Below are 23,137 nucleotides of genomic sequence, written 5' to 3'. Positions count from 1 at the left end.
CTGTTAGAGAGATCTTGGACAACTCCACCAAGGTTAATGATATCATCCAAGGGAATTCTATTAACCATTGAGTGTTGGAGGTCTCTCAATAATTCAAGACTGTCAGGTGGCTTCATCTTTTCTTGCAATTGGGTTTTTGGTGCCACCTCAGTGTGAATTGCATATTGCATCTCCTTTTTGGCCACTGAAGTTGTAGCAACATTATCAGGTTCTGTTTGGGTATTGGGTTCTCAGACAGAATAAAGGGCAGTATCAAGTGTGGTGGTCTTCTGTGGGGATATCTTTGGTAGGTTCTTTAGTATAGGCTGGTTAGAAGGGACATTCCCTTTTCCTTGTTTGTTAGGTTTGGCATTCGATCTGGCTGTGGTATTCACAGTCCCTTTTCTCCCTTGGTCAGGGGATGCAGGGGTCTTGCTAGCTTTGGATATGTGTTGAACTTCTTCTTTCCCCTTAGTCATAGTTGACTCATCTTCTTTTTGTTCTAACCCTGAATCTTCCACACTAATCACTTCGAAACGAGAGCCCCCTACCCTAGTATTGTCCCTAGGCTGATTATCTCCCTTCGGCTCCAAGGAGTTAGACACAGCTCTACGGTTTGGGTTCAAGATCTCTCTGGGTTTTTTGCCTCTATTATTTCTCTGAACGAGCATCCAGCTGCCTCTGTCTTGGGTTTCAGAAACTTTCACGTTCTTTTCTGGGCTCTCTTTCTCTTGAGGCTTCGGGAAAGCCAGATTGGTGGCCTATGGGTTTTGGTTCTTTGCTATATTCCTGGGACAATGGTCTTGTTTATGGCTATATTCTCCACAGTTAAAACAAATGAGATGTAATCCCTCATAGGCCACAGGGAAAATTCTGTCTGCAAACCTAAATTTAGCTAGCAGCCCTTTCTTTAAATCAACCTCCACACACACTCTTGCAAATTTAGCTCTCTTAGTATATTCTGTTATCCCTGAGTCTCCTCTTCTTATGGAGTTTCTGTCAATCTTGATAGTTCTACCAAAAATATTACCTATATTCTTTAGGTGTTTTGATTTATAGAGTTCAAGAGGCAAACCTGGAATGCGTATCCACACCGCTAGTCTCCTAACGCTATCATCATAAGGGTCGAACATGGGGCGCCATTTCTGCACAGTTACATAGTGGTCCGCTACAATCCAGGGACCTTCCTCCAGCACATGCTTGTAGTCTTGCTCATCCCAAAGTCTTACCAGGTAAAAATCATTCTCCAGGTCTATGAATTCATAAGCTCATCTGAGACTCCACATCTTTAGTAGCCAATTAATAAGGAACCGCATGCCTATTCTTTTCCCCAAAAGTTTGAAAATCAAAGCATTCTGCCATTCCTTGCAGTCCTCCTTGTGCTCTTCGATTGGAATCTGGTAAATGGGACACAGGGGGTCCTCTTTGAAATTCTCGTATCTTCCTTCTCTGGCTTCCTCAAAGGCATTCTCTTTCTTCTGATCGGTGAGCCAATCTTCTTCATCACTCTCTACGTATACCCCTCCTCCATTCAGGTTACTGTTCAAGAGGGATTCTTTGTAGGAGATAACCTTCCTAACCTCCCCTTCGGTCTCGATAATCTCTGGTTGGCAGAGGAATTCTGAGTTAAGCTCCAAGTCTCCATTCACGATTTCTTTCTCCTTCGGTGAACCTTGGTCCCCCAATTGCATGTGGTAATCCATGACTTCATCTTGTATAACAAGCCCTTTAGGTTTCTTCGTGCTCCTGTTGAGATTGTCTTCCTCTTCTTTGGAAGCTGGCCTGGTCTCCCCCATAAAAGAAACAGAGATGAAAAGGAAACCCTAGCAGAGAAAATAAATCGAGCGCGTGAGATGCACGGTTTGATTATATTTAGAGTAAATAGACTTTTTGGTCCTCAGCAAATTTCACGAAGCCCCTTTTAGTCCCTAGCAAATAAAAATGCCCATCGTGGTCTCTAAAAATTTAAAAAGGACCCATTTAGTTGAATTCGTGGTCCCTCACAAATTCAAAAAAGAGCCATATTAGTCCTCAAAAGGACTAAAATGAGTCCATTTTGAATTTTTTAGGGACCACGATGAGCCTTTTTATTTGCTAAGGACTAAAACGGGTTTCATGAAATTTGCTGAGCACCAAAAGGGGTATTTACTCATATATTTATTTTCATATTTGTATGGTTATGATTCACAATATTTAATACTTTATATTTATTTTCACTTTTGTATGATTATGATTTTTCATATTTAATATTAAATATGAGAAATCATAATCATACAAAGATGAAAATAAATATAATCGTTGGATCAACATAATCGATCTAATGATAAAATTGATTGATAAAAAAAAATATAATAACATGAAAAAAATCAGTTTAAAAAAACAGGAGTGTGTCGATTGTCCAACTAACAAAAGCACCGCAGTCAGACATCCTCACCTAATCAACAACTTCAGTCAAAGGAGCTTTTATCAATCAACAAATCAAACAAATACTACACTGTATTCAAATGCAAAATCAAAGAAGAAGAATTTTCTTTTCTTTTTTTAAAAAAAAGACCAAAAATGAAAAACCCCCCCAATTTTCTACATTTAACCATTTCTCATTCTGCACTTTCATTCAATTAGCTCACACACAGTTTCTGCACTTTTTTTATCTTTGCCATTCCTCACACCCCATTTAGCCCCCAAAAAGCCCATGGCACCTTCACAACGTGGTTAGCCAACAAAAAACCCCCACCTTAAAAATCGAAGCTTTATCATCGTACTACCAAGATTGTTTCAGCTCAATGGATCGCAGGAGCAGCTTGTTGCTGCTGACGGGTTTCTGGGTGTTGTTCTCCGCTTCATCGCAGGTCGAAAACGACGTGAGATGTCTGAGGGGCATCAAGGACAACCTCAAGGACCCTCTGAATCGCCTTGCCTCGTGGCAGTTCAACAACAACACCGTGGGTTTCATCTGCTCCTTCACCGGCGTGACTTGCTGGAACGAGAGGGAGAACAGGGTCTATGGTCTGAATCTCCAACAGCTGAATCTCTCGGGTCAGATCCCCAAGTCGTTGGAGTACTGTGGTAAGAACTTGCAAAATTTGAATCTTGGGTCAAACTTAATCACTTCTGAGATACCGAGTGAGATCTGTGATTGGATGCCGTTTTTGGTGTCACTTGATTTGTCTGGTAATGATCTTTCTGGGCCTATTCCAATTACCCTTAAGAATTGTTCTTATTTGAATGAGTTGGTGCTTTCAGATAATCATCTTTCTGGTCCTATTCCTTTTGAATTTGAGAGTTTGATTAGGCTTAAGAAGTTTTCTGTGGCTAACAATGAACTTAGTGGGACTATTCCTTCATTTTTTAGTAAGTTTGATAAGGAGGACTTTGATGGGAATAGTGGGTTGTGTGGACCTCCTCTTGGATCCAAGTGTGGTGGTTTGAGCAAGAAGAATCTTGCTGTTATTATTGCTGCTGGGGTGTTCGGTGCTGCTGCTTCATTGTTGCTTGCTTTTGGGTTGTGGTGGTGGTATCATTTGAGGTTGAGTGGGAGAAAGGAGAAGGGAGGGTATGGGGTTGGGGGTGTTGATGATTGGGCTGTTAGATTGAGGGGTCATAAGCTTGTTCAGGTTAATCTTTTTCAGAAACCTATTGTGAAGGTTAAGTTGGGGAATTTGATGGCTGCAACAAACAATTTCAATGCTAAGAATGTTCTTTTCTCCACAAGGACGGGGACTACTTATAAGGCTGATCTTCCTGATGGATCAACACTCGCAGTGAAGCGGCTGAACACCTGTAAGATTGGGGAGAAGCAGTTTCGAATGGAGATGAACCTGCTAGGCCAAGTTAGGCACCCGAATTTGGCACCCCTTCTTGGGTTTTGTGTTGTGGAAGAGGAGAAGCTGCTGGTTTATAAGCACATGTCGAATGGGACTCTGTATTCCTTGTTGCATAAGAATGGCAGTGTATTGGATTGGCTGATGAGGTTCAGGATAGGCTTGGGCGCGGCTAGGGGTCTTGCCTGGCTGCACCATGGCTGCCATCCTCCCATTATACAGCAGAACATTTGTTCCAATGTGATTCTTGTTGATGAAGAATTTGATGCTCGGTTGATGGATTTTGGACTCGCGAGACTTATGACATCTGACTCTAGTGGTAGTTTTGTGAATGGGGATTTGGGGGAACTCGGCTATATAGCTCCGGAATATCCAAGTACCCTGGTTGCTTCATTAAAAGGTGATGTTTATGGATTTGGGGTTTTGCTTTTGGAGTTGGCCACCGGACGCAAACCTCTTGAGGTGAGCAATGATCAGGAAGAATTTAAGGGTAGCTTAGTGGATTGGGTAAATATGCATTCAAGTTCTGGTCGAATCAAGGATTGCATTGATCGAGCCATATGTGGAAGGGAACATGATGAGGAGATTCTGCAGTTTCTGAAAATTGCATCTAATTGTGTTGTTTCTCGCCCCAAGGATAGGTGGTCTATGTACCAGGTTTATCATTCCTTAAAGAGTATATCCAAAGACCACAGTTTCTCTGAACATGATGATGAATTTCCCCTGATCTTTGGTAAGCTAGAAAATGAGCCAGCATAGTTGTGGAGGAGAGTATGACAGCATGAAAAGAAGATCTAAACGTTCCAACTGAACTTCATATTATAGTGGAGAGTTTTCAGAATGGTCTTAAAGTTTATGGTTTGAGCATTTCCATGGATGATCCTAATCAGGTATAGTTGTACTTGTCTAATATAATAAACTTTTTGGTAGGTTAAGTTCTTGTGTTTTATGAAATCTATTTGTTTCACTGTTTGTTGTATGAAGACGAAACCTCAAGAGGTCCAATATATTCGGAGTATGCTTCAAATTTAAATCCTTAAATATGTAAGTCCTCAAGCCAAAAAAGAAAAAAAAGGATGTCTACTTGTGCTACATCTAATGGATTGGAAAGTTTGAAGCATTTAATTTCTGCATAAATAAAAGAGGTCTTAGTTTCCATGCATGCAGTATTTAACGTTAAAATGCCATTTGATCTATTTAACAAGTACCACTTATAATCTAGACTCCTTGCTACTGAAACCATTGCTACATGGACAAAAATTAAATTCAGCATTATCGTTTTAAATCGGTCCTCTAAAGAGAAAATCAACTGACTAAACCAAAAGGAAAATTTTTTGGATGTTAAGTCATAGGCTTGTTAGTTCAAACTCTGACTACAACTTGGTCTTCCCATAACTTCAAATAAATTACAGAGTCACTGTCACTATTGATATATTTTGGAAGATATTAGCAAGCCAAAAAAAAAAAAGGAAAGATATAAAAAATCTAGTAAACCATTTTGAGAGACAACTCAGGGGAGTGATTCTAGTGCACTGGGTGCACAAGTTAGATCATTGTTATTTTGCCTCTAGATATATGTTGTTTTTATACCATGTGATCTAATCCTTCATGTAGGAAGTGAGTTTAAGGGTGGAGTGATCCTCCAAGTACCCTTAGTTTACTGAGATAATTATTTCACCCTTTTTGGGGGATATGTTTCAGGTACTCGAGGTGAAGGAATTGGGACTTCCCTAGGGAAGAAGTCGGTTTAGGGCATGAGAGCCTTTGTCCTTTTGGCTTGGCGTAAATTGGAATTTGTAGCATGATAGGGTCATTGTTTTGGAATTGTATGTGTGTGTGATGTAGTTGATGGAAAGCATATATGGTCATAATTGTATCTAATTGAAAGTAAAGCCAAGTATGTCGTAGATCTTGATTTTTGGTTATATAGAGGTTAAAATGAACATTGTAATGCATTTGATGGTTTGATACCAAGTTTAGTGGATTCATGGATGTAATATATATACTGAAGCTTGTTCAATTGAAAATATTGGTAATATGGTCTATTAGGTACTTGGAGTGTGCCTCTGTCCTCAAAGAAAGGTTCAATACTTCAAAAAGAACTTTTCATTTTCATGTCAACCGTGCTAGGGTGCGCTATTGACATTTCTCTCTGGTTGAGCGCGCTACAACACGCTAAAAGAAGAGAAAATACCTATTGCGTGTGCTACAACGCACTAAACAGGGGAGAATTACATCCTTCAGCGCACTCTTGGGCGTTAAAGCGCGTTGGACCAGTAACTCAAATTCATAAACTATCCTTTTTGGCGCCACTTGTTATTGGGTTGGTTACTAATGTAGGATACATCTAACCAATGTAAGAGGTTAATGAATAAGGAAATATATATTAATGAATATGAAATAAGTTTATTTGGAAGAAGGAAAAAAAAGGTTTATTCTAGATGCGTGTAATGTCATAATTAATGTTAATACACTGAATGCACATCAGATCTTACACAAACCAAACAACATTTAATCTAATCAAAAAGTGCAGCATGCGATATTATTAGCAAAAAGTGCAGCATGCCATATTATTAGCATAAGTGAGGGGGAAGGGAGGAATAAATTTTTAGTGCAACGCTTACACCAAAGATTTAGTGCATTATATCAATGGAAACATTATACGTTAGTTCAAAATTCTTTCTCTTCTACCAAATTCTCTCTCTCCTCTGACATATAATGCTTCCATTGATGGAATGCGTTAAATCTAGGTGTAACAGATACATCTAAAATTTATTCAATTTGGGACTAAAGGGATTGCCCGTGGTTAAGGAGTGATTCTATATTTTATAAAGACACAAGACCACGCCAAGTCACTAAAAATAAATCCCTAAAATTGTCAAAAGAAATATTTAATTTTATTTTTTTCCTGTGAAATTAATTCCATTTTAAGTATCTTAATCTTTTTTCATGCAAGGTACGACAATTAATAAAGTGTAAATATAAAAAAAATGAAAAATGAAGTGTGAGGAAATCCAACCTCTCATCTTAAACAGTGATGGTCAACAGAAAAGAGTGTCATTAGGGTACAAAGCCATTGATAAGTGTGTAAATGAGTTAGTTAAAGTAAAACTTTAACCTAAATGGGTTATACTTGTGTAAATTATTTTAAATTTGGCTTGATTTATTAGTTTTATATAAATCAAATGATAAGTGTGGCCTAACTTATTTTTCACAAATACAAGCCTTGGCATATCAACTCTACCAACTACCTAGCCTTAAAAAATAATATGTTGCACTCCGCAAAATATAGGTTATAATTCTTTTGTTATTTTGTATGTTTAACTGAGCGGAATATATTTATTTTCTATGCACACAATAACCCAAGATATTAACAATTTAACTATATTGCTAGATATGAAAAACAAAAAAATGGCAAGGAAGTATAATTCTTACAAGATATATAGATGCGTATAATATCAATAAGTTAAATAATATGTTTTTTTTAGTATAAATTTTGGAAATAAGCAATTTTGTCAATAATATAAAAAAAGAGCAAAAAGTACAAAGAATGAGGACTTACTATCATTTGCAAAAGTCTTGAGAGTTGATGGTAAGCGATGGATGGTTTGGAATGAAAGAAAAGTTAAGAAAGGGGCATAAAAGTAACGAAATGTGGCGAATGAGGGAAGACGAGAAGAGCAATGACAACACAGGAACTTAGGGGCATTTCGTAGAGGAAAAAAAAATTACAGGAAAAAAAAGATTTCCTGGAATATAGTGAGAATTTTTTTTTTTCGGGTAAGTTACTAAAAAGTGTTTGGTAGGCCAAATTTTTTTTCGAGAATGTTGGTTATTTTTACTGATGCTGTGTTTGGTTGATAGTAAAATATTGATAAGAATCTGAATCGAAATTACAAAATTACCCATCATTCCCTACTATCATGAATCAAACATACTTGGTTTAGTTGTCAGGTTCTCTTTACCATTTTGTCTTCTTCTTTTTTCTTTTCTGGGATCTTACTTGCACATTGCTTCTTCACTCCATAGCTCTGTAATTCCATTTGCTCAAATTCCCTTTTTTTTATTTTTTTTCTCTTACATTTCCTTTCTTGCTCCAAATCTAATCAACATACACCAACCCCCCCTCCCATTTGTTTCACTCTGATACCTAAGGAGGCTAAACTGAAGCTTCAGTAAGAGAGTGAAGCTTGTGCGTGTGGGCTTAGAAGCCGAAATTGGGGGAAAACCATAAAAAGAAAGCTTGCAATGTGAACTGATCTTCGGTTGGGACCGAGGCAAAACCAGTGTAGGTGTAGTACTCCTATGCATGTCCATATAAATCACCTCACCCAAAGCCTTTCCATCAATTCTCTTCTTCATAATATTGAGTGGACCCATTTCAATCAAGAGGTGATGAACACGGTGAGGGAAAAAAAGTTGGGAAAATTTTCGTCTGAACACGGAGGTTATGGTGATGAAATTTGGGAAAAATTTGATGAATACGAAGGTGATGAACAGAGTGGAGCCATTTCAACTCAAGGCATTTTCGTCTCATTTTATTGTTACTACTTTTCCACACGGTGGGGAAAAAAAATACCATGATAAAGATGATATTTTTTTTTGGAATTTGAAGTGTAAAACATAAAGTTGGGGAAAAAAATTTCTCGGCATATTTTCATTTTTTTTTTTAGTATTGCAATGGGGCAAAAACGCCCAAAAAAGAAAAAAAAACTACAGGAGAGAGCAGTCAGCTTCCAAGGTAAGACTCATCCCATCTGGAGCTGAAGCAAAAAGCATAAAATTCTCTACGTTGGAGACTGCCCAATTGGCAAGGAGGTCTGCACTAGCATTGCCATCCCTATTCACATGAACAAACTTGACTTGCCATCTTCTATTACTCCAGTTCTTGATACTGCTGATAAGCTGATGATGGCAGCAACCTTCATTATCGTTGGTCAAGGCTTGGATAGCCTGTAGACAATCACTCTCAATCAAAAGATGTGTGGCTTTACTCTCCCAAGCCACCTGAATGCCTTTGAGGATGGCCCATAGCTCTGCTGAAAGGGGGAGCATAATTGATGCTCTCCGGCAAGTATACCGATCGCACAAGTAATATAATGAATGAGTAGAGTATCGTCTCCACAGGGATTGTAAACCAAGTACTACAATAACCAGTCCCCTTAAGTTGGAAAACTCGGTTGTTGTTGAAAAAATTGTTGTTGATTTTGAGTAACAATAAGAACTAAGAGTAAAGACTTATTTTTAACTTTTTTGTTTAAGAGAAATAAAACAGCAATTGATTTTGTAAAAATATGAGAAGGGATTGTAGCTAGAGTACACTTACCGAATGATTCCCACTTCTTACTTTGGATTGATTTACAATACTTATTTATATAATTACTCAGATAAATTATTATCTAAACATATTTAATAGTTAACCCTCAATTCCTTCCAAGGTTAACCCTTTAACCCCAATTCCTTGCAATGTTCCTCATGGTATTAAGCAATGAACGCAATAATTTAAGCATCCGCAATTAAATACACATATATTCCTAGCATGCATATAAATTGTTATCCTACTCCATTTCAAGATTAAAACCCCAATATTCCTATCTAGGGTTCTAACCCTCAAACTATTCTCAACTATCAGATTGATCAGTTCTAGTAAAGAAAATATAAAATACGCACAGGGTAGAGATAAAGATAATTTATATAAACGAGTAAAAGTAAACCAATCTGTCGTAACAAGGGTTCACATAGGGCTTGTGACCCTAACTACAATAAAAGATAAACTAGCCAACTATTATCATGGCTAAATATTCAATATTCAACATAAACCTGATAAATTACACGAAGAAGATAAACTTGATCTCCAGAATCCTCTCGGAGCACCGTCGTCGTCTCACTTCAATAGAATAGGTCTGGATACCTAATTCTGTCATGAGGATCCTATTTATAAGCCTCCTTCATTCTTCCAAAATTTCCCTTCGGAAAACACGGTGTATCTTTCCCACAAATCGGCGCCAGTCGGCGCCAAGCCTCTGTCCAAATTGAAAAAAGTCAAAAATCATTCTTCGTAAAACTGCGCCAGTTGGCGCCATTTTGGCGCAACTCGATGTCGTGTCACTGCCATTATAACGCGAAGTTCCCAAAAACCGGCGCCACTAGGCGCCATTGTGGCGCTAGTCGGCGCCGCTTGCATAAGATCGGTTTGGACTCAGAAACCGGCGCCAGTGGGCGCCATTGTGGCGTCACTAAGTGTCGCTTCTCTGTGCTTCTCTGATGGATTTCTTCAAGTATCCGGCGCTACTTGGCGCCGTTGTGGCGCCAGTTAGCGCCACTTACAAGGTACCGCTGTGCAGTTCGTAAACTGGTGCGGGTCCGCGTCAGTGTGGCGCCAGTTCGCGCCATAGTGCTGAAATTTGTAGTGTGCTGCACCCGTGTGGAGTCGCGTCAACAGGTTTTTTATAATTTTGTAATTTTCACTTCTTTTACCTGTATAAACATAACCAATAGGTGAGAAATATCATTGACATAGAAAGAATCAATATAATAAGCAAATATGTATATAAATTGCTCTTTTATGACTCATTTCTTATCAATTTTAACTTAGAAAAACCACACTTGCCAGAGGCACATCAATAATCCAATCTTGTACATGAAACCGGTGATCTATCTTCCTTGATAGTCTCTTATAAGGCCCCCAAAAGCCGTTGTTGCCACATTAATCTTAATAGCTGCATCCACATTTAACTTCCACCATCCTTGGGGAGGAGCTTTCCATCTCACTATCTCATTTGCTGTTGAAGGATTATGAATGCGAGTCTGTGTTGGGAAACAACCTCTTATGTCTCTAATGTAAGCAGATATAACTTGAATGGGATCAGCAGGCCTGGAGAAGGAAGGATCATGGATTTCACTATTACGCCACCTCCAAAGGAACCAGATTATGGTCACAAATATGTCCTTCCAGGCTAGGAGCTGTCTATTCGGCCAACCTTTATGGATATTCCTCTGCAACCAGTTCCCAGCAGATAAGGAGAAAAAGTCAAGAGAAGGTTTTCCATTAAACCAATTAAGACGAATAAGGGCAGCCTTGGGGCAGTCCCTGAAGACATGCACAATATTCTCCATTTGAGAATTACAGTTGTGACAATTTGCGCTCCTACCCCATTTAGCTGTCATTTCCTTAGTGAAGATGCGCCCGTGGTACACTAATCGGATAAAGGATCAAATTCTATAAGGGCCTCTCCACTTCCAAATGGATTTCCAAGTTTTGTCAGGAGCAAGGGAGTTGAAGTCCATTAGGTTATTGTATGCCAATCTGACAACATTTTTTTGCCCAACAGTCTTACCCCAAATCAGCCCATATGTCCCGCGATCCGGAGAAGGAGGAAGAATGGCCCTAATCGAGTTAACAGCCTCCAAAGGCAGAATTCTAGATAAATTTTCCAAATACCAGTCCCTTGTGGTATGGTCCACCATGTCCGCCACCTTGGACTTGAAATCAGTTACCAAATGGTTGGGGAGAATTAACTCACAGAGGAGCAAATCTAGATTAGTCCACTTATCCTGCCAGAAATATATATCTTTCCCATCTCCAACATCCCACTTCAAGTTGTTTAGAAACCCATTCCAAATGCGGCCCAGCCCTTTCCAGAGGGTAGAATCATAAGGCAGAACTTTGGTATGTTGTCTTAAGTCAATATTTCTATCATATTTCCCAGTGAGGACCTAAGCCCATAACTCATCTTTGTTGCTAATCATTCTCCACGCCAGCTTGTGAAGAAAAGCTTCGTTGTGGACCTTAAGGTTGTGGATTCCCAACCCTCCCATGTTTTTGGTTTTGCATAGATTCTCCCATGCAATAAGATGCACTTTCCTGGCCTCATCTGTATCCCCCCAAATGAAGGATCTTTGAATCTTCTCAATTTCGTTGCAAACCGAGGTAGGAAGCACACTATGCTGCATATGATAGACCAAAATGGAGCTTAACACAGAATTAGCAAGAGTCTCTCGTCCAGCAAAGGATAGGAGATGACTTTTCCACTTTGAGAGACGAGATTTAACCCTGTCCATCACCCCTACATAGTTCCTCCTCTTACCCCTGCCATGGTAAAGCATAGAACCCAAATATCTGCCAAGCGAGTTAGCAGCATAGAAGCCACTGGCCCGGGTGATGTCTTCCTTAGTAGAGGCATTGGTATTCCTGGAGAAATAAATGATGGTTTTTTCTATACTAACTAACTGACCAGATATATCACAGAAGTTCTTCAGACAACCCATCATCACCTCTAACTGTTCCATGCTGGCTTCTCCAAATAAGATGAGGTCATCTGCGAACATAAGGTGAGAAATAGCTGGCCCATTCCTACCAACTTTCATAGGTTTCCAATTTTTACTCTGGACAGCATCTGCTATTAGGTGAGATAGCTTGTCCATGCAGAGAACAAAAAGGTAAGGGGATATAGGATCTCCTTGCCTAATTCCTTTGGTAGGGGTGAATTTATCTGAACCACTCCAATTCCACAAAATCTGAAATTTAGTTGAAGTAATGCAAGCTTCAATAATTTTAACCATGTCCAAAGGAATACCAGCTTCTGACAGAACATTGTTGACAAACCCCCAGTTTAAACGATCATAAGCTTTTGCCAGATCTATCTTAATAGACATGAAAGCCTTCTTTCCCTTAAGCCTATTCATGGATTGAGTCATTTCCTGAGCAATGATAACGTTATCATGGATCACTCTACCTGGCACAAAGCTTGTCTGGAATGGAGACACTAGAGTGTTCATAAGAGGTTTTAACTGATTGACAATAACTTTGGTAATAGCCTTGTAAATCACACTGCATAAGGCTATCGGTCTAAACTGTTCCACTCTCTCAGGCTTTTCCACTTCGGGTATAAGGACCAGAAGAGTCTCATTTATCCTGGAAATCTCATGCGGATTAAGAAGATAATGTCTGATATCCGAGCACACCCTATTCGCCAAAAAGGTCCAATTGCGTTGATAAAAGGCTGTTGGGAAGCCATCTGGACCTGGGGCTTTATGAGGCCCCATTTGGAAAAAGGCCTTCTTAATCTCAACATCAGAATATGGGTTGCACAGGGACTGACTCACAGGGGCTCCAGAGGGGGCCATTTAGTCTTCGTGGGGATCCAACTTCTGGTAAGGAGATCTTCAGTGAAGAGCCTAAGATAAAAATTGGTAGCCAAACACTTCAGTGAGGACTCATTTCTAATCCAAACACCCACCTCATTTTTTAGAGCAAGGATTTTGCTCCTGCTTCTTTTAGCAATTGCAGAAAGATGGTAAAATTTTGTATTGCGGTCACCATCGCGAATCCAAGTGGACCTAGATTTTTGGTACCACAACTGCTCCTCTAAGTCCAGGATCTCTTCCAGTTCTCGTCTCAGCTCAAGGTCTAAATTGCTAAGGTAAGCAAGTTGGACTTTGAGCATTGGTTGGACTCTTGGTTTGGATTGTGAGCTTGCAAGGTAAGCTTTCGTGTCCTCGGTTTAGCCATGTTGTGGTTCCACCATACCCCATGGGGGGATGGTTTATATGCATGTTGTGTTCCATGCTTTGGATATTTTGAAATGCTTTTGAGCTGGTATGTGCAATGGCTTATAATATGTATGTGTTGTTTCCACTTAGTCGGTAAGCCTGAGTATGTAGCGTCATACAAGATGGTGAGTCTGTGGGTGGGTGCAAGTAGCGTCTTGCATATTGTGTGGGTAATAGACGTATTCCTGCATTTCTCTGATCAGTAGAATAGAATTGACACATATGACATGATTATCTGTTGCATTGCACTATTTTGAAAATTATATTGTTGAACTGTTTTTGAACTTATATTGCACATGTAAGTGAGCTTGGGGTGGAAGATCCTTGAGGACCCCTTGTCTTACTGAGATTTCTTGTTTAGAGATTTCACCCCACGTTTGGGGAACGCTTATTTCAGGTTCAAGTAACTTGGGGGCTGATGCCTCTAGCGGCAGGAGGCCGGAGCTTAGTTGATTATTATTGTTGTTTATATTTATGCTGGCATGACTGGATTTAGATGTTGTTTATGTTTTCTGCCATTTATGATTATTGAGTTGAGACTTATGTTGGGCTTGTTGCCTTATTTGGGTGAGCATGGGGTTTGTCCATGCCACTTGGTTGTTAGCACTTTTTAGCTTGAGTTGTATAAATTATCAGGGTTGTCCAGCCTACGTGTTGTAGTTCCGTGACTAGAGACACATATCTGTTATTTAATTAATGAGGTATTTCAGTTAGCTATCTTTTGCAATTTACATACAGGCAATGTTTTGTTAATTGATTAAGTAAGCAAGTTGGTAATGATAATGACATCATAATTGAAAAGAAATAGATATTCCGCAATTTTAATTAAGTGCAGCTTAATACGATGATATGATAACATTACCAGATATATACGGGGTGTTACACAATCCAAGAAGGAAAGAACCTGAATGGTTTTTCTTCCCACGCTGCCGAATCTTTTACAAGGGAGATAAGGATGGGATTGTGATCAGAAAGGATTCTAGGAATTACCTTCACAATAGCTTCATCAAAGATAAGTCTCCAATCAGTGTTGGCCACTTCTCTGTCCAGCCTCTTATAGACGCGATCCAGATGAGAAAACTTAGGCCCTTTCCAAGTGTAGAAAGGACCAGAGCTACCAAGATCGATGAGTTGGCAATCGTCAAGAACTGAAGCAAACTCAGAACATCTACCAATGTCAGCAAGGGCACCTCCTTTCTTTTCAATTGGCGAAATGATTTCGTTGAAATCACCAGCAAGGAGCAAGGGTTCCTGATGCGTCGAGTGTAACCTTCGAAGCTCATCCCAGAGGAATTTCCTCTTTTCAATTCTAGGATTAGCATAAATAGCCGTGAATAAGAAAGGTAGCTTATCAGGAATAGAAATTCGCACCAGGATGAGTTGCTCATCTTTCTCAATGATCTGCACTGAAAAGGAGGATTGATTCCAAAGAATCCAAATTCCCCCAGAAAACCCCACAGCTTCCTCTATAATTGAGTTTGCAAAACCCAAATTCTGAATAATTTTTGCAGCTCGAACCCCACTAACTCTAGGTTCTAACAGAACTACCAAATCACTCCTGTATTTCTTTGACAACGTTCCCATAATACCTTTGAACCTTTTCTTGGCCGCTCCGCGACAATTCCAGGTGAAGATATTCATTGGATAACTATATATTTTGTGGTTGTAACCTGGGATCCTCCGTTTCCATTTCCATCTTTCTCCATAAGAGCTGGTTTTGTTCTAACCAACTTTGGCGTTTTTGAAGGACTATTACTTCTGGATCTTTGAAATCCATTAGTCCTTTTGTCTATCTAGTTCTCTGTTTTCCTTCTCATCCGGGCTCTGAGAGTACGTGTTGGCCCCATATCTTCCTCTAGGATGCATGCAAGTGAGAACTTCATTCAGAGCTTCCTCGTCTTGGGATTTTGACATCTGGCTCATAAAACGGAGGATTTCCTATTCCTTCTGCTTCTTCTGATCTCTGCTTTGCACTTCCTCTGGGGATTCCTGGGTCAAAATTGGTACGGTTACCATTGGAGCAGGTCCACTGTTGCTGCCTTCACCCAGATTGGGTTTCACTTGGGTTGGCACCTTTCCTTGGGCCTTAGGGGTACTGAGATTTTTCTTTGGGCCCGATATTCCACCTGGGACCAAGTAGATATTACTTTTCACCCCATTTTCCTTAGACTTACCAGATTTTCCTCTGCCAGCGTGCCCATTGGAGCTTTTGGCGTACTCTAGGATGGGTCCTTTTCTAACTTCAGCTTTATCTCTGTTCGCAGCCGCCATATCTTTTGGTCGACGCGCAACCTGCTCCTCTGTCCCCTGAGTACGTGCTTCTCCTTGGGGGTTGATGTTTGACAACACCTCAAACCTGGTCTTCGTACTGACCTCATTGACCCCTTTAGGTTTATGTGTCCTCTGAGTATAGCCGGACGAGTGGGTTGCCGGTTCCCCCTTGACCTTTTTCGGTGCCTGACCTTGAAGGCTTGCTTTGGTAATGCATTTCCTGGTGTGCTTTTGCACCACCATCCATGAGCCAAATGCCTCATCGGAGGCTTCTCCTTGCTTATTGTTTCCTTTTGGTCCCTGTCATCTTCATGATTCCTAGCTTGAGGCGTGATTTGTTGACTTCCCACACCCACAGCTCCACTGCATATATCTTGTTTGTGCCCATACCTCCCACAGCCAAAGCATATTAGATGCAAACCTTCATAGGCCGCATTAAAAAATCTGCCTCCTACTTGGAATTGAGGGATAAAGCTTTTCCTCAAATCCACTTCAATGCATATCCTGGCATATCTTGCCTTTTCTGTGTATTCCCCTACTCCACCGTCAGATTTCCTGAGAGAGTTTTTGTCAACCTTGAGAGTCTTCCCTAGCAAGTTGCCAATTATCTATAAGTGTTGAGTCGTGTAAAGTTCCAGTAGGAGGCTCGGAATACGCACCCAGACAGCTAATTTTTTCACTTGTTCGTCGTAAGGATCAAACATTGGTCTCCATCTCCGGACCACTACGTAATGTTCCACTACAATCCAGGGACCCTCATGCAGGACATGCAAGTAATCCTTTTCATCATGGAAGTTCACCAGGATGTAACCATTATCCAGGTCAATGACCTCTATTCCTCTTATCAGGCTCCAAAGCTTCAAAAGTCTGGTCATTAAGAAACGATTGCTAATCTTTCTCCCCATAAGTTTGACTATCAGTGCTGACCTCCACTTTTTGCAATCTTCTTTGTACTGTATTTTGCAGAAATGGTATATTGGGCATAATGGGTTTTCCTGCTGCGTAAGGGGCTCCTTTTCCTCAACCTCCTCTTCTTCCTCCTCTTTTCTTTAGATAGTCATCCAGTCTTCTTCATCACTTTGGGCTCCTTGGTCATCACCATTTAGTTGGAGGACCATATCCTTGTAAGAGATTACTCGCCTCCCAACTACTTTAGGCGTGTGAAAATCCTTCCTTGACTCCTCTGCCTCACAGCTCGATTTGTCCAAACTCTCATCTTCCATAGCTACATCTTCAGTCGCATCTTCCTTCGCCTGCCTCTCTTCGTTCCAAAAAGGTCTTCCTCCTCTCTTCCTTCGCCTACCTCTCTTCGTTCCATCTCAAAACCCTAGGAAGGTGTTTTAATGCATATTTTCATTTTTACTCCCACCAAATGTGGGAATTTTTTTTTCCCAGCCCACTTTCACAAGAGCCCAAATGAAATCCTTCTACCAAACATCTTACGGTTAAGAAAACATTTATTTTCCAAGTGGAAGAGATCAAATCACGAAAAATTAATTTATTAAAAGATAATAAGATACTATTTTATAAAAATAGTATATTAATTTATTAAAAAAAATATTATTTTAATTTAAAATAGTATATTAATTTATTAAAAAAAATATTATTTTAAAAAATAAAATAAAATATTATTTATTAAAAAATAGGAATTGGGCTTGAAAGCTTGGGCCAAACTTGTTAAAATTCACTTGTGTCTTGATTTTTAAATGAGTCCTTTTTTTTTTTTTTTTTAAATAATGAGTCCTTTGAATAGCTTAAACTTGTATTATTTTTAAAATGAATCAAACCATGATAGGCAAGAGGAGATCAATTGGTAAGCCGCTGACACACTCTCGAGATTGTTTACACCTCTAGTCATTGATATGAGAATTTTATTTATTATTCTTAAAAAAAAAACAAGTTTAAAAAAAAAAATGGTGTGTGCCCATGTTCAACTAACCAAAGCACTGGCAGTCAAACATCCTCACCCAATCAACAACTTCAGTCAAAGAAGCTTTTATCAATCAACAAATCACACCACATTTGTACACAAATCCAAAATCAAAAGAACAAGAATTTTCTTTTTTTCTTAAAAATAAAAAAAACAAACCAATAATGAAAACCCCTCCAATTTTCTACATTTAACCATTCTCATTATGCAATTCCATTCAATTACCTCGCACACAGTTTCTGCACTTTCTTGTCTTTGCCTTTCCTCTCCCACCCCATCTTGACCAATAAGTCAATGGCACCTTAACAACGTTGTTAGCCCCCAAACCCCCCCACACCATAAAAATCGAAGCTTTATCATCGTACCACCAACTTTGTTTCAGCTCGATGGATCGCAGGAGCAGCTTGTTGCTGCTGACGGGTTTCTGGGTGTTGTTCTTCGCTTCATCGCAGGTCGAAAACGACGTGAGATGTCTGAGGGGCATCAAGGAAAACCTGAAGGACCCTCTGAATCACCTTGCCTCGTGGCAGTTCAACAACAACACAGTAGGTTTCATCTGCTCCTTCACCGGCGTGACTTGCTGGAACGAGAGGGAGAACAGGGTCTATGGTCTGAATCTCCAACAGATGAATCTCTCGGGTCAGATCCCCAAGTCGTTGGAGTACTGTGGTAAGAACTTGCAAAATTTGAATCTTGGGTCAAACTCAATCACTTCTGAGATACCCAGTGAGATCTGTACTTGGATGCCGTTTTTGGTGTCACTTGATTTGTCTGGTAATGATCTTTCTGGGCCTATTCCAACTACCCTTAAGAATTGTTCTTATTTGAATGAGTTGGTGCTTTCAGATAATCATCTTTCTGGTCCTATTCCTTTTGAATTTGAGAGTTTGATTAGGCTTAAGAAATTTTCTGTGGCTAACAATCAACTTAGTGGGGCTATTCCTTCATTTTTTAGTAAGTTTGATAAGGAGGACTTTGATGGGAATAGTGGGTTGTGTGGGCCTCCTCTTGGATCCAAGTGTGGTGGGTTGAGCAAGAAGAATCTTGCTATTATCATTGCTGCTGGGGTGTTTGGTGCTGCTGCTTCATTGTTGCTTGCTTTTGGGTTGTGGTGGTGGTTTCATTTGAGGTTGAGTGGGAGGAAGGAGAAAGGAGGGTATGGGGTTGGGGGTGTTGATGATTGGGCTGTTAGATTGAGGGGTCATAAGCTTGTTCAGGTTAATCTTTTTCAGAAACCTATTGTGAAGGTTAAGTTGGGGGATTTGATGGCTGCAACAAACAATTTCAATGCTAAGAATGTTCTTTTCTCCACAAGGACAGGGACTACATATAAGGCTGATCTTCCTGATGGATCAACACTCGCGGTTAAGCGGCTGAACACCTGTCAGATTGGGGAGAAGCAGTTTCGAATGGAGATGAACCGGCTCGGCCAAGTTAGGCACCCGAATTTGGCGCCCCTTCTGGGGTTTTGTGTTGTGGAAGAGGAGAAGCTGCTGGTTTATAAGCACATGTCGAATGGGACTCTCTATTCCTTGTTGCATAAGAATGGCAGTGTGTTGGATTGGCTGATGAGGTTCAGGATAGGCTTGGGCGCAGCTAGGGGTCTTGCCTGGCTGCACCATGGCATCCATCCTCCCATTATACAGCAGAACATTTGTTCCAATGTGATTCTTGTTGATGAAGAATTTGATGCTCGGTTGATGGACTTTGGACTCGCGAGGCTTATGACATCTGACTCTAATGGTAGTTTTGTGAATGGGGATTTGGGGGAACTTGGTTATATAGCTCCTGAATATCCAAGTACCCTGGTTCCTTCATTAAAAGGCGATGTATATGGATTTGGGGTTTTGCTTTTGGAGTTGGTCACCGGGCGCAAACCTCTTGAGGTGAGCAATGATGAGGAAGAATTTAAGGGTAGCTTAGTGGATTGGGTAAATATGCATTCAAGTTCTGGTCGAATCAAGGATTGCATTGATAGAGCCATATGTGGAAGGGGACATGATGAGGATATTCTGCAGTTTCTGAAAATTGCATCTAATTGTGTGGTTTCTCACCCCAAGGATAGGTGGTCTATGTACCAGGTTTATCATTCCTTAAAGGGTATATCCAAAGACCACAGTTTCTCTGAACATGATGATGAATTTCCCCTGATCTTTGGTAAGCCAGAAAACGAGCCAGCGTAGTTCTGGAGGAGAGTATGACAGCATGAAAAGAAGATTTAACGTTCCAACTGAACTCCCAATTATAGTGGAGAGTTCTCAGAATGGTCCTAAAGTTTATGTTTTGAGCATTTCCATGGATGATCTTAATCAGGTATAGATGTACTTGTATGATATAATAAACTTTCTGGTAGGTTAAGTTCATGCGTTTTATGAAAGCTATTTGTTTCACTGTTTGTTGTATGAAAACGCAACCTCAAATGAGGCCCAAGATATTCGGAGTATGCTTCAGATTTAAATCCTTAGATATGTAAGTCCTCAAGCCAAAAAAAAAAAAAAAGGATGTTTTACTTGTGTTTTGTAAAGATGGTTCATTCATCTGCATCTAATGGATTGGTGGAAACTTTGAAGCATTTAATTTCTGTATAAATAAAAGAGGTCTTAGTTTTCAGGTTTAGCATGCTGTAATTTAAAGTTAAAACGTCATTTGATCTATTTAACAAGTACCACTTATCGAGACTCCTTACAGTTGAAACCTCTGCTACATTGCTACATGGATCAAAATCAAATTCATCATTATCATTTTAAGTGTCTCCTCTAAATAGAAAATCAGCTGACTAAACCAATGTATGCTCCTGTGCATGAAAGGGATGCCTTGGCAAAACACAATGTTCTTATGTAAAAATGCAGGACATAAAAAGTGCAACTTATGTTGCGGATTAATTAATAGTTAATACTCAATAGGCAAAGCCATTTGTCATGGACCCTATAAAAAATTGAAAATTAAACAGTCAATGTTCATAGATTAGAAAAGTAAAGGAAGACGGCAACTTATGTGGACCATTGCTATCAGCCTGAGAGATGACTTATAAGATAAATCAATGACTTTGAACCTTATATTGCGTATTATGAGGGGTGTTGAAAATGTACTTTAGATAAAATAAAATATAGAATAGGCCTCATCCAATTTTAATAGGTTAAAATATAATTTATCCCCTTAAACTTTTGTCTTGTTTTAAATTACCACCTTGTATTTTCAATTATTTCAATTAACCCTTGTACTTTGTAATGGTAACAAATTAATATATCTGTTACATTTTGATTAATGGTTCACCTCTAAATTCCTAATTTTATTCTCCTTTCCAAATTTGCATTCCACACTCTTTTGTATAGTTTCTTGTCCCAAATTTGTACTCTGTGTGAAGCCTTCATATTTTGTGATCATGTACTCTTTGTGAAGCAAATTTGGGATGAAGGAGAAAAGTGTGATGGGGAAGAAATTATGTAGAGAAGAGTGTGGAATGCAAATTGGGGAAGGAGAATAAAATTAAGAATTTGGGGGATTAACACAGTTAGTCAAATTTTTGACAGATATATTGATTTGTTACCGTAAAGGGCGAACCGGAATAGTGGTAAAGTTGTTCCTTCATGACTGAAAAGTCATGGGTTCGAATCCAGGAAACAGCCTCTTTGTAATTATGCAAGGGTAAGACTGCATACAAAGATTACTTCCACTCCACACTCGCTAGTCGGGTTTAACGAGGAGTGATTTTTTATTAATTTGTTACCATCACAAAATACAAGAGTTTTAATTAAAGTAATTAAAAGTATAAGGTGGTAATTTAAAATATAAAGTTAAAGGGTTAAGTTGTATTTTAGTCATTCTAATATAAGTAAGTATATAGTATAAGTGCTCTGTACCCTCTGATCTCAAATTGCACTAAATAGTAAGTAGACAAGCCAGGATGTGGGACCTTATACAGATACACATGCTTTTGATAATTGTAAACATAGACATGTAGGACAACCTGTGATCCAATTGAGCAGAGTCATATCTGGTTTTGCATCTGCCAATATATTCAAAAAAGAGAAACAAAAACTGCAAGGGGTGAGAATCTGTCTCCCATGCAATGGAGGAAAAATAAAACAGATTCGTAATTTGAATCTCAGTTACTTTGGACCAAGTCACATCCTTCTCGAATCTATAGAAATCAGACCAGAAAGAAAAAGCAAAGATAAAGAAAAAGCAGCAAGTAAAGATTGCTCCTTTGCTGAATTGGCTTTACTGGGATACCTCAATTTGCTTCCTCTCCTTAAGTAATCTATATAATCATTTGATTAGGATTTGCAAAAGATGTGGTTTAACTAACAAAAGCTTATTAAGATACAAGAAAAATATCAAAGTAGGAACCTTCCTGCCTTTGAGGCCATTTAATGGTGTCTATTTGAGATCCTATAAATGGACAAGCAGTTATGCAGTATGTTTTTTGTGTATTCATTCTCCTGCTTAACTTATAACTATGTGGGATCACTATAGGTCCACATGGCATGTCAAAGATAACCCATGTTATTTTGATGCAGCTATCAAGGCAAAAGGAAAAGCAATTGTTAACTGTGTAATCATTAAATTAAGGAAAGTGCTTTGTTGAACACAAGACACTTAAAAGAGGGTGCCACCATAAAAGGAATTCCCAAAGATTACTAAAAAATTAAAGCCTAATTATATTATGCATGGCAAGTAGGCCTTTTTCTTGCGTTTCACCGCTCCAATAATCCAATTTGGTATGGTGTGTCTTGTTTTTTCTCATGGTATATTCCTATCCATAAATCTCTCTCTCTCTCTCCCTCTCTTTAGATTTGAGTAGGGGAAAAGTAAATAGTATACTGTGTAGCCTTCAAAAGTAGTGTCTTTCTCAAGGTTCTCACGTGTAATTTGTAAGATAAGGATGATGATGATGATGACAAAAACATACTCTATTTCACTTATTCATGCATTCCTGTAGCTATAAATTGCACATGTTTCTTGACTTCAAGAATTTGAGGACATAAAATGCATCCAAAATTTTGGTTACTTCATTATCTAAGGCCTTGATTTACAACACTATCAAAGGTACATTCCCAACAAAAGAAAAGAAAAAAAAAAAGGATAAAAAAGAGATAGAACATTAGGTCACACTTATAGCCTTCAAAACGCTTGCAATAATGTAACAACAATATCATATAGAACACATGCTGAATTCTTCCACAAGGGAATAGCAAAAATTCAGGATTTCTTCTATGATTTTTCCTCAAACTAGTTGTGACTCTTCCCAGTTTCTCAAGCTTGCGTAGGAGGCTGTCTAGATTTCACTGCTCTCCTGAAGTCATATATTAACAAATATATTCAGAATATTGAGTTGAGGTAAAGGATGTGAATAGAAATGAAATGACATGAAATTCCATGGTACGACAAGATGTGCAATGCTTTGTTTCACATACTCCAATAATGGTAATTATCACAATGGGTCCTCAAATATAGAGTATGTAACAGTAATAGGCAGCAAATTCCAATTTGAACTGATATTTGAATTGGATTGATGAATTAAAATGAGTCTAAAAGTAGTTCATGATCCTCCAATAAATTAATCAAGCTTTCCATAGAAAGG

General features: G+C 39.1%; 3 protein-coding genes across 3 annotated transcripts; 2 read left to right on the top strand and 1 right to left on the bottom strand.

The window, feature by feature from the left end:
* The first annotated feature begins 2,597 nt into the window (after positions 1-2,597).
* LOC133314718 (inactive LRR receptor-like serine/threonine-protein kinase BIR2) lies at positions 2,598-5,777 on the top strand. Its single transcript, XM_061516232.1, has 2 exons — positions 2,598-4,690; positions 5,502-5,777. The coding sequence occupies exon 1, from the start codon at positions 2,763-2,765 to the stop codon at positions 4,557-4,559; it is 1,797 nt and encodes a 598-aa protein (XP_061372216.1). The 5' UTR covers positions 2,598-2,762; the 3' UTR covers positions 4,560-4,690; positions 5,502-5,777.
* Positions 5,778-14,231: 8,454 nt separating this feature from the next.
* LOC133314745 (uncharacterized) lies at positions 14,232-14,936 on the bottom strand. The gene has a single exon (XM_061516271.1). It carries the CDS (start codon positions 14,934-14,936, stop codon positions 14,232-14,234), a length of 705 nt encoding a protein of 234 aa, XP_061372255.1.
* Positions 14,937-17,769: 2,833 nt separating this feature from the next.
* On the top strand, positions 17,770-20,118 carry LOC133314691 (inactive LRR receptor-like serine/threonine-protein kinase BIR2). The gene has a single exon (XM_061516214.1). The coding sequence runs from the start codon at positions 17,940-17,942 to the stop codon at positions 19,734-19,736; it is 1,797 nt and encodes a 598-aa protein (XP_061372198.1). The 5' UTR covers positions 17,770-17,939; the 3' UTR covers positions 19,737-20,118.
* Positions 20,119-23,137: the final 3,019 nt, after the last annotated feature.

This window comes from Gastrolobium bilobum, unplaced genomic scaffold, assembly GCF_033153095.1.
Source record: "Gastrolobium bilobum isolate Gb01-03AN ecotype WA unplaced genomic scaffold, APGP_CSIRO_Gbil_v1 utg5912, whole genome shotgun sequence".
In the NCBI taxonomy this organism is placed as follows: Eukaryota; Viridiplantae; Streptophyta; class Magnoliopsida; order Fabales; family Fabaceae; genus Gastrolobium; species Gastrolobium bilobum.
This window is presented reverse-complemented; position numbering and strand designations above follow the sequence as displayed.